The following is a 12,369-nucleotide window of genomic DNA, read 5'->3' as shown; positions in this document are numbered from 1 at the left end:
TATAAACAGGTTAACTGACTGGTCAGCTATAAAAAACAATTAAAATGTTTATGATCAAAAGTTTTTGAGATGCGCACATTTTAACAAATACAGAAATTATTAACATTATAAATATAAGACCAAACTATTTTTTCAGGGATGGGACAGGTTGGAAATGAGGGGTGAGAGACAAAGGCACTCCTATTGCTGCATGTGGATGCAGCCACACCATTTTCTTTAATCATTTTTGTTACAAATGTTTTTTCCAGAAATTGCTCACCAAATTGATTTAAAATTTGGTGACTGTTCCTGATAAAAAAGAGAATCAAATTCCGGTCACTTCTTGTTTCTACCAGAGCTATGAAACATAGTGACAGCCTTTGGGAATGTCGTTTCATGTTTTTTTTTCTGTAAATACCATTGGTAGGTTGGATGTTAGATGAAGAAAGCAGACCCACTTTTAAAGAGTTAGTTGAAAATTTCAGCAAAATGGCACGGGATCCACAACGCTTCTTGATGCTAGAGGTAAGGTTGTGTAATTTGTTTTCCTAGATTTTGTTCTTCATTCATTCAGGCAGAATTGCTTGTAAGCCTGAAATCGGCTACATATGCTCTCAGTAAAAATACAAACTTAATATTCTAGCATAAATTCTATCTTGCAAGAGAGATTCATGAGTCAAGGAAATATATGGATGAGAACTCTGCCAAAATTTGCTTGATCACTTTATTTAGAACTTCTGTCAGTATCAGTTTACCATTTCTTTGTTATTCGATCATAATTTAGTTACCTGTATTTGGTTATTTTGTTATTATCCCAGTTTTCAGTATTGATATCTTCATTTGAAACTTAGGTTTTCATTGGTCATTATTTTGTCATTATTATATCATTTTCATGGGAAGGGGGGACATTTTAGGTCCAGAATACCCTTGTAGTTAAAAGACTAGGGGGAAGGGGGTGGTGTTTACCCCATGTTAATAAATACATTGATATCTGAATAATAGTATAATGACAACCAAATATAGGCAAAATAATAACCACATAAAGACATAATAATAACAAAATAATGATGACATAAGTTCCAGATGAAGAGACCAAACCACTTTTGGCAGTGTTCTCACTCCATAGGAAGTATACATGGTAAAATATTAAGACAGATTGAAGTTCATGGAAACCAGAGGATAATAATCTGATTATGGTCACCTTCAGTTTGTTTCAAAGTTCTAATATGGCTGCTTGCAGTGATAAGGTTATTTTCTGATCTCTTAACTTGTGATGTCCATCATTAGGTTCTGTTGATATTACTTGTTGTCAAGGTCGTACACATACCGGTACTGACACACACTCACTTAAGGCAAAGGCAGACACACACAGTTATAAAATGTAGTACAAATACTACATAAGTCACATTGTAACATGCCACCAAAGAACTTTGATATTTTGAGGTATGTCACCAAGTAATTGCCACTCTTATACCCCCATGTTAAATTGCTTTTTGGAATTTTAGATGTACCACCCTCTAACATTCATTTATTTGAATTAATAAGTCGTATGTAATCAATTGCATTAAATCTGTGTAGTCATTTGCATAAGGTTTTCAACCTTTGAACCCTGACCCCTGGTGACATACCGTATGACATCATGCAGGAGATATACATCCATGCAGGGTGTAAAGGGCTATGAAATAAAGTAGAGGAAACTGTAACAGATCTTTATGTCACATTTTCTACAGAGTGAATGTGATGAACCATTGCCCAGCCCATCAAAGGAAGAATATTACCGCAATTTAGTTCCTGATGAGGAGCCAGAATTACTGATGGATGCTGATGATTATCTTCAGCCTGTCACAACCCTGAGTGATGGCACTGATGGTAGTGATAGCGGTATTCCACATAACTACAATGGAGCCAGTAATAGTGCTGGTCTTCCACACATATATAGTGATGTTCCCAGCCCTGAGGTAAGCAGACCTACAGACATAGCCACTCACTTCAGTCAGAATTAAAAGTTCAAGCAACAATGTAAATTTTTCAGCTTTTCTTCTTTTACTACAATGCAATGAAAGTTTAATATAGAATAAGAATTGTAGTAAATTTCAAAATGTTTCAGCTGTATATCATAGAGGTGCAATGAGACAGGCAATAACGCAATCTCTAAAACGTGAAACATTGTTTCTGCATCTAAATTTGCAATGATAATCAACTAAAGTAGACATGCTAAAATAACTTGTTCACCCTTCCTTTCACAGGTTTAGTAATCATGGAATTTCAAAGCAGGTGAGTAGCTTTATGTTATTCCTTCTTCTTCACAGTCTGGCCATAGGGTTCTGTTATTGTACTTGGGCCTCAGCCCAAGTACATTTGGTTTCATTCCGTGGGAAAAAAATCTGTAAGGTATAACTATTTCTGGCTGAGACCAGGGAGGGCAAAATGTCTTGGCTTCATCTTTCTTGGCATAATAAATGGCGTAATGATGTTAACTGAATGGAAGTGCTGCTCTCAGCCAGTCTTGAATAAGTGAGATGTGAATATAATGCTTCTCTATCTGAGTTTTTGCCACAGAATCTTCTGAATATAATCAAAATGTGCATCGAAATGCAACAATTAATGCACCCTCCGTTCCTAGGCGATGGCAACGACCCTTGCTACACCCACTGGACGAGCCAAAGTGGGAGGGGTAATTTCAGTTTGGTCGAACAAGAGGGCTCGAGACCAGAATTTAACATTTAACTTGAAACATGTTTAATCGCTGACAAGATGTGGACTAGTGTTAATCAAAGTGAAATTGTGAAAAGGAAAGGTTTTATATCCCGGACACAATGAAAAACATTACGACTGGAAACTGTACCCCAGTTGAGATAGTAATGCCCACAGCGATGGAGAACACTTATCCTTGAGCTGAGAAAACCAGACCATCATTTCGAAATAGAGCTGCAGATTCGAGAAGCTCGTTCAAAATAGCTAGGTACACCCCATAAAGGGGTGGTTTCGAGTTTTGAGGGCAAATTTCGCCTCCTTCATATAGAAATCGTACGTTTGTTTTTCCAGGAGAACACACCATTTGACACAAATTTGCATGTAAAGGGGCGCCAGTAAGCACGTGGTCAAATCTGGCATAAGAAACAATATGAAATGTTGGGTAAAGCCAGTCCAAAATAAACTGATTTGAACTTTTGTGTTTTGTAATTTATACCACTGCAGTAACATTACCTTTTTTTGACAACATCACACAATGTAATACGTTTTGAAACTGAATACTCCGACGTATTCTGTGTCTCCTTTGCTAAAAAATACGGTATGCCGATTACCATGTAAGGAGATGATGACGTCAAGACAGATTTGTAGTGCGTTTGGACCTGGATGGTGCACAAAGTTTTGTCAAGGTAGCTTGTGTATTTATTTCCTAAATGGGAGAGATTAGGGTCGCTCTAAACGAAGGCCGAAGAATGTTATGATACTCTAAGCGAGCTGAACTCTAACGCGAATGCATTTGGAGGATGTCTAGAATGATCTCGTCTCATTAAGATTATTTGGCGGTCAGTATTGAATTTCAACTGCGTCACAAGTTTGCGAAATGAGCCGTCGAACGGTCAACGAACGATATTTTAGAAATCTGGAGTCATGGCAATCGCATTTTTATTTTAGTATTTTATATTTTACAAAAGAAGCAATGATTTTGTCGAAAATTCTGAAAAAAATATAGGAAGATTTGATCGCGAACACATTTTCACTTTGGGTCAACTAGCCCTGCGTACGATGCTGTGTGTTCCGCTACAGCTAATCGCCCTGCTCACCACAGCCCTGCAAAGACCCGTACGTAGGGTCGGTGACTTCAAATCCACTTTGGGACTTGACGTAAAATGCCAAATTACTGCCGAAATCCAGCGTTCTTCGGCCCAAGTCGTATCCCAGCCTACCTCAGCTACTCGATCGCTTCCAAAAATGCCAGTCTTTTATTTACTTCTCGTAAATAACCGTCGATGTCGGCAACTCTCTCGCTAGCCCTGCGTACGATGCTGTGTGTTAGCTGCAGCTGTAGCACATAGCATCGTACGCAGGGCTAGGGGTCAACATGGGGTCGCAGCCATGTTGCCTCAAAACGTATTTCTGTCTGCACTCAAAACTCAAAAATGTCGGATATGAACCTGAAAAATCGATGCAATTTTGTCAAACTTCGGCGAAATTTCAGCCTATAGACAAAATTTCATCTAGGTAAGGTAAATTTACTGAAATTTGATCGACAAATAATCCTGAGCTTGAACGTGACAGCTTCGCCTTCTCCGGGAAGTCAAGCCACAGTCCCTCGTGGGCTATCCAGCTCTGGGACTATTCGCCCTATAGACGAGTGTACATAAGCGAACTTCTGTACACTCGTCTATGGGGCGAATAGTCCCAGAGCTGAATAGCCCACCAAACGACTGTGGTCAAGCATCCAGCTGCCCATACACAGTTGCCCATATGGCCAGGTTTATGAGATTGTTTTCAAGCGACGGCGGCAGACCGTACGGGGCTCTGCATGGATATGAACCTACCGCCGGTGTAGCTGTAATAACTGTTGCGTTGTTTTTTGGGCCCACGGACGAAGTCCTGGGGAGTTATAGGTTTGGTCATGTCAGTCTGTCGTCCGTCCGTTCACGCAGATATCTCAGACATGCCCAGGTCAATTTCTTTCAAACTTTGCACAAGAATAGTACCCAACCCCATACAGATGCACGTCGATTTGTTTCACAATGCGATCGAATTTGGCCATGTTAGAGGACTTTTTAGTTTACACCTCCATAGACTCCCATGTATACGGCAGTTTTCCATAGACTCCCATGTACAAGGCCAAGAAAATAAAAATTTAGTTTCTCATCGTATTCATATTGCCTAAAGGGTGCAGTGACACAGTTTTTTGTCCCCAGGGATAAAGTCCAGGGGGCTTATAAATTTGGTCATATCCGTCCGTGAGTCCATCAGTGAGTCCATCGGTTCACGAAGATATCTCAGACATTTTGACAAAATATCATGTGACCTTTGACCTCAAATATACATTATTGTCCATAACTCAGTAACCACAAGTGCTAAACCTTTCATATTTGGTATGATGGGACACCTTATGACACCACATATTGTACCTCATTAATTATGCGCATGTCTAATTTGAGCGAGCCAATAGAGCTAGAGGTCTGATTTTTGGTATATAGGAATAACTTAGCAATACAATTATTTTGACAAAATGTCACGTGACCTCAATGACCTTTGACCTCAAATATATATATTTGTCCACAACTCAGTAACCACAAGTGCTACACCCTTCATATTTGGTATGATGGGACACCTTATGACACCACATATTGTACCTCATTAATTATGCGCATATCTAATTCTGAGCAAGCCAATAGAGCTGGATGTCCGATTTTTGGTATATAGGAATAACTATAGGGTAGAAATCTAAATATGCCCATCTAAATATTAGACATCTACCATCGAGAACAAAAGAAATTTGCTGTAATTTTAATATTTAAGGAGTTTAAGCAATTTCCACTATAAATAAAGAACCCCTGCCTCAAACTCCACAAAAGTTGCTAGACATATTTTGCCGTTGTCATGCCATTGCTTCATTTAATAACCAGTTAATCAAATGCCTAATTGACAGGAGGAAATTCAAGACCATATTTGAATAGTGGTATATATTGTCCTCAAAATTACTCTATCATGGCCCAAGTACTCATTGCCTTCAGCAATACTGCCTTGTTATTATTGATGTTATAACATGCAAAACAATGCCTGAAAGGCCGCATTTCATTGTCTGAAATTTGGCGGCATGATATACGGTATATCAAGTTTCCATTTTTAGCTCACATTTGGTTATACCAATGTGAGTTTATCGTATAAGCTGAAGTCGATGGCGTCTGTATGTATGTATGTATGTATGTATGTATGTATGTATGTATGTACGTACAGTATGTCCGTCAACATCAAAAACACGCAAACCGCTGCACATTTCAGCTTGGTATTTGGTGTGTGGATGCATCCTGGGCTATAGATGGGATTTTGTTCAAATGAAGTGTGCATTGCCAAAATTATGCAAATGAGCGTACAAAATGTGAAAATGGTCAAGAATTAATATCTCGAGAACCGCTGTTTTGATTGCTTTGAAAATTTGTGTGCAAGTACCTTAGGTGAACCTTATACAGTTTTATGAATATTGTGAAGATATCCTTAATTTTGTATTTTTACTGAATTTTTTGGTGATTTTTCTCATTTTCAGTAAAAATTCTTCTTCTCTGAAACCGCCAGCCCAATCGCTCTCAAATTTGGGTTGTCTCTTTGCAAGGGTGTTACTCTTCTAATTTGTTGAAATTATGACAAAATTGGGAAAATTACTATTTTGGAGCAATTTTGTCATTTTGGTCAAAAAATCTTAAACAGTATTTTCTTTTTAAAACCCCAGGACAGACAGCTTTTGTATTTGGTACACAGACGTACAGAGATGACAATAGCTAGATATGTGGAAATTGTCCTGAATATTAATTTGTATTTTTAAGACAATATTGTCATTTTTGGTCAAGGAAACTTGATCTCAAAATTACTTGTTTGATAGCTTTGTAATTTGGTATAAAGTCCCGAGGGATGTTATTAGATGAATTTTCTGCTCAAAGTGTTGGGAACCCTGAAATTTGTATATTTTCGGTAATTTTCTCAGTTTGTGACCTTAAATGACCTACACAAACCCAGGATATGTTGTGAGACAGTTTTGAAGGCTGTGAACATAATTTTGTCATATTTGGTATCAATTTGTAGGATAATTTGATCCAGAAAACAAAGCGTAGGTGAATTTTTTCATTGCAGACCAATTTTTGCAACTTTTCTATGTAAGACATACAAGAACTGATGAGAAATTTGGATCCGGGATAATTCCAGATGTTGTACTCACCACCCACAGTGGAAGGCATTTCACTATCTGTAACTAACTTTAAGTGCTGTTTACATTAGAATGATAACACTCATGGCATTAATTAAAAAATCCCCAAGGTTTGTAAATATATATTCTGTCATCATGCGTTATGTAATACCAAGGGATGGAACATTTGATATTCAGGAGGGGGTAGGGTCTAGAAGATTGATGAGGTAGCATTACTTTTTACCAGATCCCTTGTACATTTTTTTACCCACTCCCACCTTTTCTTCTTATCAAACTTTCTCTGTCTATTTTTTGTTGTTGACATTTGCTTATGTATTTAGGATCTGCTTGTCCCATTGCTATAGAAGTTGATATGCATGTTCCTAAAGATGATCTCCAGTACCTAAGTTGGAGACCTTATTTGCTTTTGTCATTCTTGTTTTCCTGGTTTAAATATTTCTCGAATGGACCAATTCGAACCGAATGGGAGCTACAGTGTCATTGACGCTATTTTTGTAATTAGGTTTCACACATAATCATGTCATTGAATTCTCATTGGTCAATTGCGCCACATCCCCAGTTCTGATTCAGTAGTGTGTTGTTTACTTGTTTATGGTTCAAAGGGTTGTGTATTTGCTGAATAGCCCTCATTCAAGCTGCAATCATGGCATGATAGAACAGAGCAGATAACCCCTCATTTATAATTTACAGGGTCTATGCTAAATTCTTTACAAACATTGTAGAAATATTAGTAACACAGCAACACAGATGAACTATTATCATTTCATGAAGGAGCTGGAGCCTGTGAGAGCTGGTGTTATTGCAAGGCAAAGAAATATGAGATAACACTGCGGTCACAGTCTAAATGTATCAAAACTTCCAGAAATGAAATTTTCTCTCTTTGTCCTCGATATCAATTTTGAACTCTTCCCTGCTTAAAGATGGTTCTCTTGTCAAGTATTGAAATATTGAAGTATTGAAATTCTCTTGTCAAGTAGTGCAGCTTGCAGATGAGAAATTTTAGATGCTAGTTGTGTAGAAAACAAAAGTAGTGTGGGTTACGAATGCTCATCAATGTAAAATATGGCACAATGTTTTCTGTATTGCACTACCGGTACAGTACAAATACTGATGGTGTGCATTATCTCCATGCAAGTAAACTGTGGTACATGTGTAATACACACACAATAATCTTTCAGCTTGCCAGAGCCTCTGTTTTTTATTGTGATGGAATAAGCATTTAGTTAAATGTGTGTGTAAATGTAAAGTTTTGATTCATGTATTGATGGTTCTTCAGGGTGTATGGAGAGCACTCTCAGACCTGTTACTTTCTGTATTTTCTGGAATTTGTGTTTAGGACCCACTTCAAGTACTAACCTTACCCATGATGCATTGTGACCAGTACATGCACCACCAGTAGACTACCAAATAATGTACCTACAATTATCGCAATGCTATTCTTGCTTTCTTTAAGGGCATTATAAACCTGAAGGCTAGAATAGCGCAAGATGATGAAGGCATTAGCCAAGAAAAGGCCAAGAGTGGATACCAAGGCATGCATCAGTGGGACAAACACTGCAACCAGCAATGTGCATTGACGTCTGTGATTGTCTGTTATGATGCCTATGTCCGACCTGAAAAACCATGGACAAATACTTCGTATTCTGATCCACAGTGACAAGAACAGATGTGAATCATTGCACCCATGGAAATGATACATCTTCAAGCTTAATCCTTGATGTGGCCTTGTGTAACAACAGGTTTGGGAACAATGAACCATGACACATCATGGGCATCTGTGATCAAAGTATGAAGAACAGTGATTATGTAAACTTCCAGTCTTTGTGCCAATAAATGAAGCAAAAAACGTTTGTATCTTCAGCAAAAGTATTGAATTTTAAGAGTTTCACCTCTTACTGTTAACATTTGTAGTCACACTTTGTGGAGGGCGTTATTTCCAGATCTGCAACCATTGCAGAATTCTACAATTTTGTAATCGTTGCAGGATATTACAAAGTGTCAGAACCTCATATCTTCTGTGAAGATTGACCGCATCAAGCAGATTCCATAGATGCAGTGGATGGTAGAAGTCTGTCAGAGAGGATCTGTGATAGAACAAAATTCTCATCTTGATGTACCACTGGAAAAAACTGACAATCACGTGAAAAGTGAGAAGTCTTAACAATGTATAAACATTACTTTAGGAAGCATTTTGTTACATGTCAGTGGTCTTCTGATTAGCAAACAAAGCAAAACAAAGATGCATTCTTGCAAGCATGAGCAGTAGTACACAGTTCAAAGACATTTTAATATTGAGATAGTTTATCTAGGAAAAATTTAAGATATGTGTCCTTCCACATGAAGTAATTTATTTTCGCTTCTAACAATGAATGTTACGTAACAATACTGCTGGTCAGCTTGATGTACATAGATGATCATAGATTAAATTGACTTATGAAAGACGATGTGTAAATTATGTGGAAAATTATACTTTTTTAATTTTTTTTCAAGTGAAATAATGAGCAGAGTCTTAAGTGAAAGATAGTCTGCAGATGTTAAAACGGCTGTTTTCAAGCCTGTATACATCCGTGAAGAATGCAAAAAGACACCCATTATTGTACATAGCTCCAGAGACTGATATGCAAATTGCTTCTTTGTCATGTAAATATCTCATTAAAGGTATACTGTCACCTGTTCCAATTTTGCCACAGTTACCATGGAAAGAGAAAATCTAACCAATTACAGATTTTAAGTGGATGGCCGCTTTTTAAAACAGCGCCCTCGCATGGGCATTTTGAATACCAATGAATGCCCCTTTGATCATATATGGGCATATTTAGATTACTGGTGACTGTATACCCTTAAACATACAAAATGTAAGAGCAATGCTTTTAGCTTCCATTATAGTATTGTCTGGAAGTGTTGTTACATTTAGGGGCATAGTTGAGATAGCAAATGATATAAGACACACTGAAACAGCAGATAATAGAAGACATTGAAATGTAGTAAGGATTTGACTGTCTTGCCATTTTCAAGTTGAATTCAGCTATTCAGTTCATTTTATAAGCTAACTAGCAGGTTGAATTAACAATAGCACAACTCAACATTCTTAACCTTCTTTTTAAAAGATTTACAGTGCAAAAGCAGAGTTCAGAATATGAACATTTTATGGAAAATGCAGACGACAATGTTTATGTGTAACTTTTATGTACTGTACATACATGTATGATTTTGAATTGAAAAAAGAAATGATTTTTTTTAAGTCTTATTTTATTTTCTTGTACATTCTTCAGCAACAAAGCATTATTTGTTTTTGACTCTGTGTTAGTTTTATAATATTAAATTTTAGAATAGTCATCACTTAAATTCTTTTTTGCAAAATCATTTCCTACATGCATCCTGTTTTGGCCTGGCAGACGTTGGTTTCCACCAATGAGGTAGGATCTTTGTGTCAAAGTGCGAAGGTGAGAGTATTTTCTGTTTAGGATGATAAGCAGCAAAATGTTACCATTATACCTAGTTATTTCACAATAGTTGGTCCTGAGTCATTTTACCATGGTCATTGGTCATTTCACCATGATTTCTGGTCATTTTACTATGGTCACTAGTTATTTCACCATGGTCACTGGTCATTTTACAATGGTCACTGGTCATTTCTCCATAGTCACCTGTTATTTTCCCCATAGTCACTGGTCGTTATACCATGGTCAACAGTTATTTTTACCATGATCACTGGTCATTTCACTATGGTCACTGGTCATTTTACTATTGTCACTGGTTATTTCACCATGGCCACTGCTTATTCCTCTGTACATTGGTCAAAGTAATACCACGGACATGACATGTTATCAGCATTCCAAGCCATTCATTTATGTTCCTTAACAAACATGCTGGCAGTATTACATGATCTGAGTATTATTTGCTAAACTGACAATGTTGGTTTATCTGCAAAGTCTGCCAAGCATCGCTATGTTACATCTTTCCACCACCATGCCATTGCATAACAAAAAATTATAATGTTTTCTCAGCATAGAAATAAAAGTCTACTCAATAGTTTCAGTTTTTTCTGAATTTTAAACAGAATGATGTCACTTCAGTGTCACGTTATGGAGTTGGATGGTGAAGCTTAGTGTGGGATGTAGGATAAGGGTGTTTATGAAATTCTGTTCAATTGCACGGTGACCCCAAATTTTTATTCTTGATTTTGACACAGTATGGTTGAAATATACCTTGAGGAAAGCTTTAGAAAAAGTTGGTCTTTCATTGAGGCGCATACTACCTTAAAGTTTACCTGCCTCTTGAGCTCTGGTTTGAATTCAAAAATCAGTAAATCTTGGGTAATTTGTAATTTCTCTTGTACAAAAACTTGCATGGTGACCCCGATTTTTAGTTTAGATTTTGACAGAGTGTGATTGAAATATCCCTTGAGGACAGTTTGAGCAAACGTTAAAGTCTTTAATTGCAGCGCATGCTCCCTTAAAGTTTACCTGCCTCCGGAGGATTTTTACCCAAAAATTGACCTGCTTGGTAGCTGTATGTTGAGAACTTTAGGTCAACTACATGCTTGAATTACGGGTTGACCTTCAAATCCAGTTTATTTCTTTCAATTTCAAGAGAAAAAATCGGAAACATTAGGCCGATTTTAGCAGCTTTGACCGCTCTGCCGGACCTTGTTTTTTGCCCGATTTGCTCAAAAACGCCCTCACACGGGCTATTGACAAAGGTTGAGACGACCCAAACTAGCCAAAATTAGCCAAACCAGCATAAACCACCAAAAACGACCCATATCATCAAGTAAACGACCTAAAATAAACATTCTAGGTATTCAGTGATACAATAAAACTCCACCTTCTGGAGAAACCGTCGACAGAATTGCGGGCAGCCATGTTGTTGGTACTATCAATTACCAAGTTGTGGGGCTCATTTCGATGACACAACTGAAAACGAAATAACTTCAGCATCGTAACTGGGCTCACCGAAGGAGGGCGCTTTTTCAAACTTTGTGCAGTGCAGTGCTAGTGGGGCATAATTGACGAATTTTCGAAAACATGTGGTCTCCAGACTCTCATTCACCGGCCAATAATGTGCAGGTGAGTGAAAAAAAGCTTAAGTTCTACGATTTTTAGTGTTTAACTATGTTTTTGTGTGTATATGCATGCATGCATGTATATGTGTATGTATGTATGTATGTATGTATGTATACATGTATGTATGTATGTATGTATGTATGTATGTATGTGTGTGTGTCTCCACATATAAATGTAGACATGCATGTTTCTGTAATATGCCCTTGTATCAATATGGCCATGTGAGGGCGCTGTTTTTTTAAAGCGACCACCCACTTAATCTGTTATTGCTAGATCTTCAACTTTCCATGGTAACCTGCATGCACGCATATATATGTTTTGTGTGCATGCATGCATGCATGCACATATATGCAGGTATGTGTATGTACATGTATGGAACCAGGGCCACGGCACATGTTATCTTAATATTTGGTTTGTAGA

The 12,369-nt window shown here is 37.5% G+C and overlaps 1 protein-coding gene across 2 annotated transcripts in view; it reads left to right on the top strand.

The window, feature by feature from the left end:
• The window catches only part of LOC139143274 (epidermal growth factor receptor-like), a 70,509-nt gene extending 60,281 nt beyond the window's left edge, over positions 1-10,228 (top strand). For both annotated transcript variants that reach the window (XM_070713471.1, XM_070713472.1), the window contains 4 exons: positions 407-504; positions 1,710-1,937; positions 2,226-2,253; positions 8,337-10,228. In XM_070713471.1, coding sequence (XP_070569572.1) covers positions 407-504; positions 1,710-1,937; positions 2,226-2,231 — 332 coding nt within the window. In that variant the 3' untranslated portion in view covers positions 2,232-2,253; positions 8,337-10,228. The remainder of the gene's footprint in view (positions 1-406; positions 505-1,709; positions 1,938-2,225; positions 2,254-8,336) is intronic.
• The last annotated feature ends 2,141 nt before the right edge of the window (positions 10,229-12,369 follow it).

The sequence above is a fragment of the Ptychodera flava genome, chromosome 11, assembly GCF_041260155.1.
Source record: "Ptychodera flava strain L36383 chromosome 11, AS_Pfla_20210202, whole genome shotgun sequence".
In the NCBI taxonomy this organism is placed as follows: domain Eukaryota; kingdom Metazoa; phylum Hemichordata; class Enteropneusta; family Ptychoderidae; genus Ptychodera; species Ptychodera flava.
Note: the sequence above shows the minus strand (reverse complement) of the source record. Positions and strands in the feature narration are given on the sequence as shown.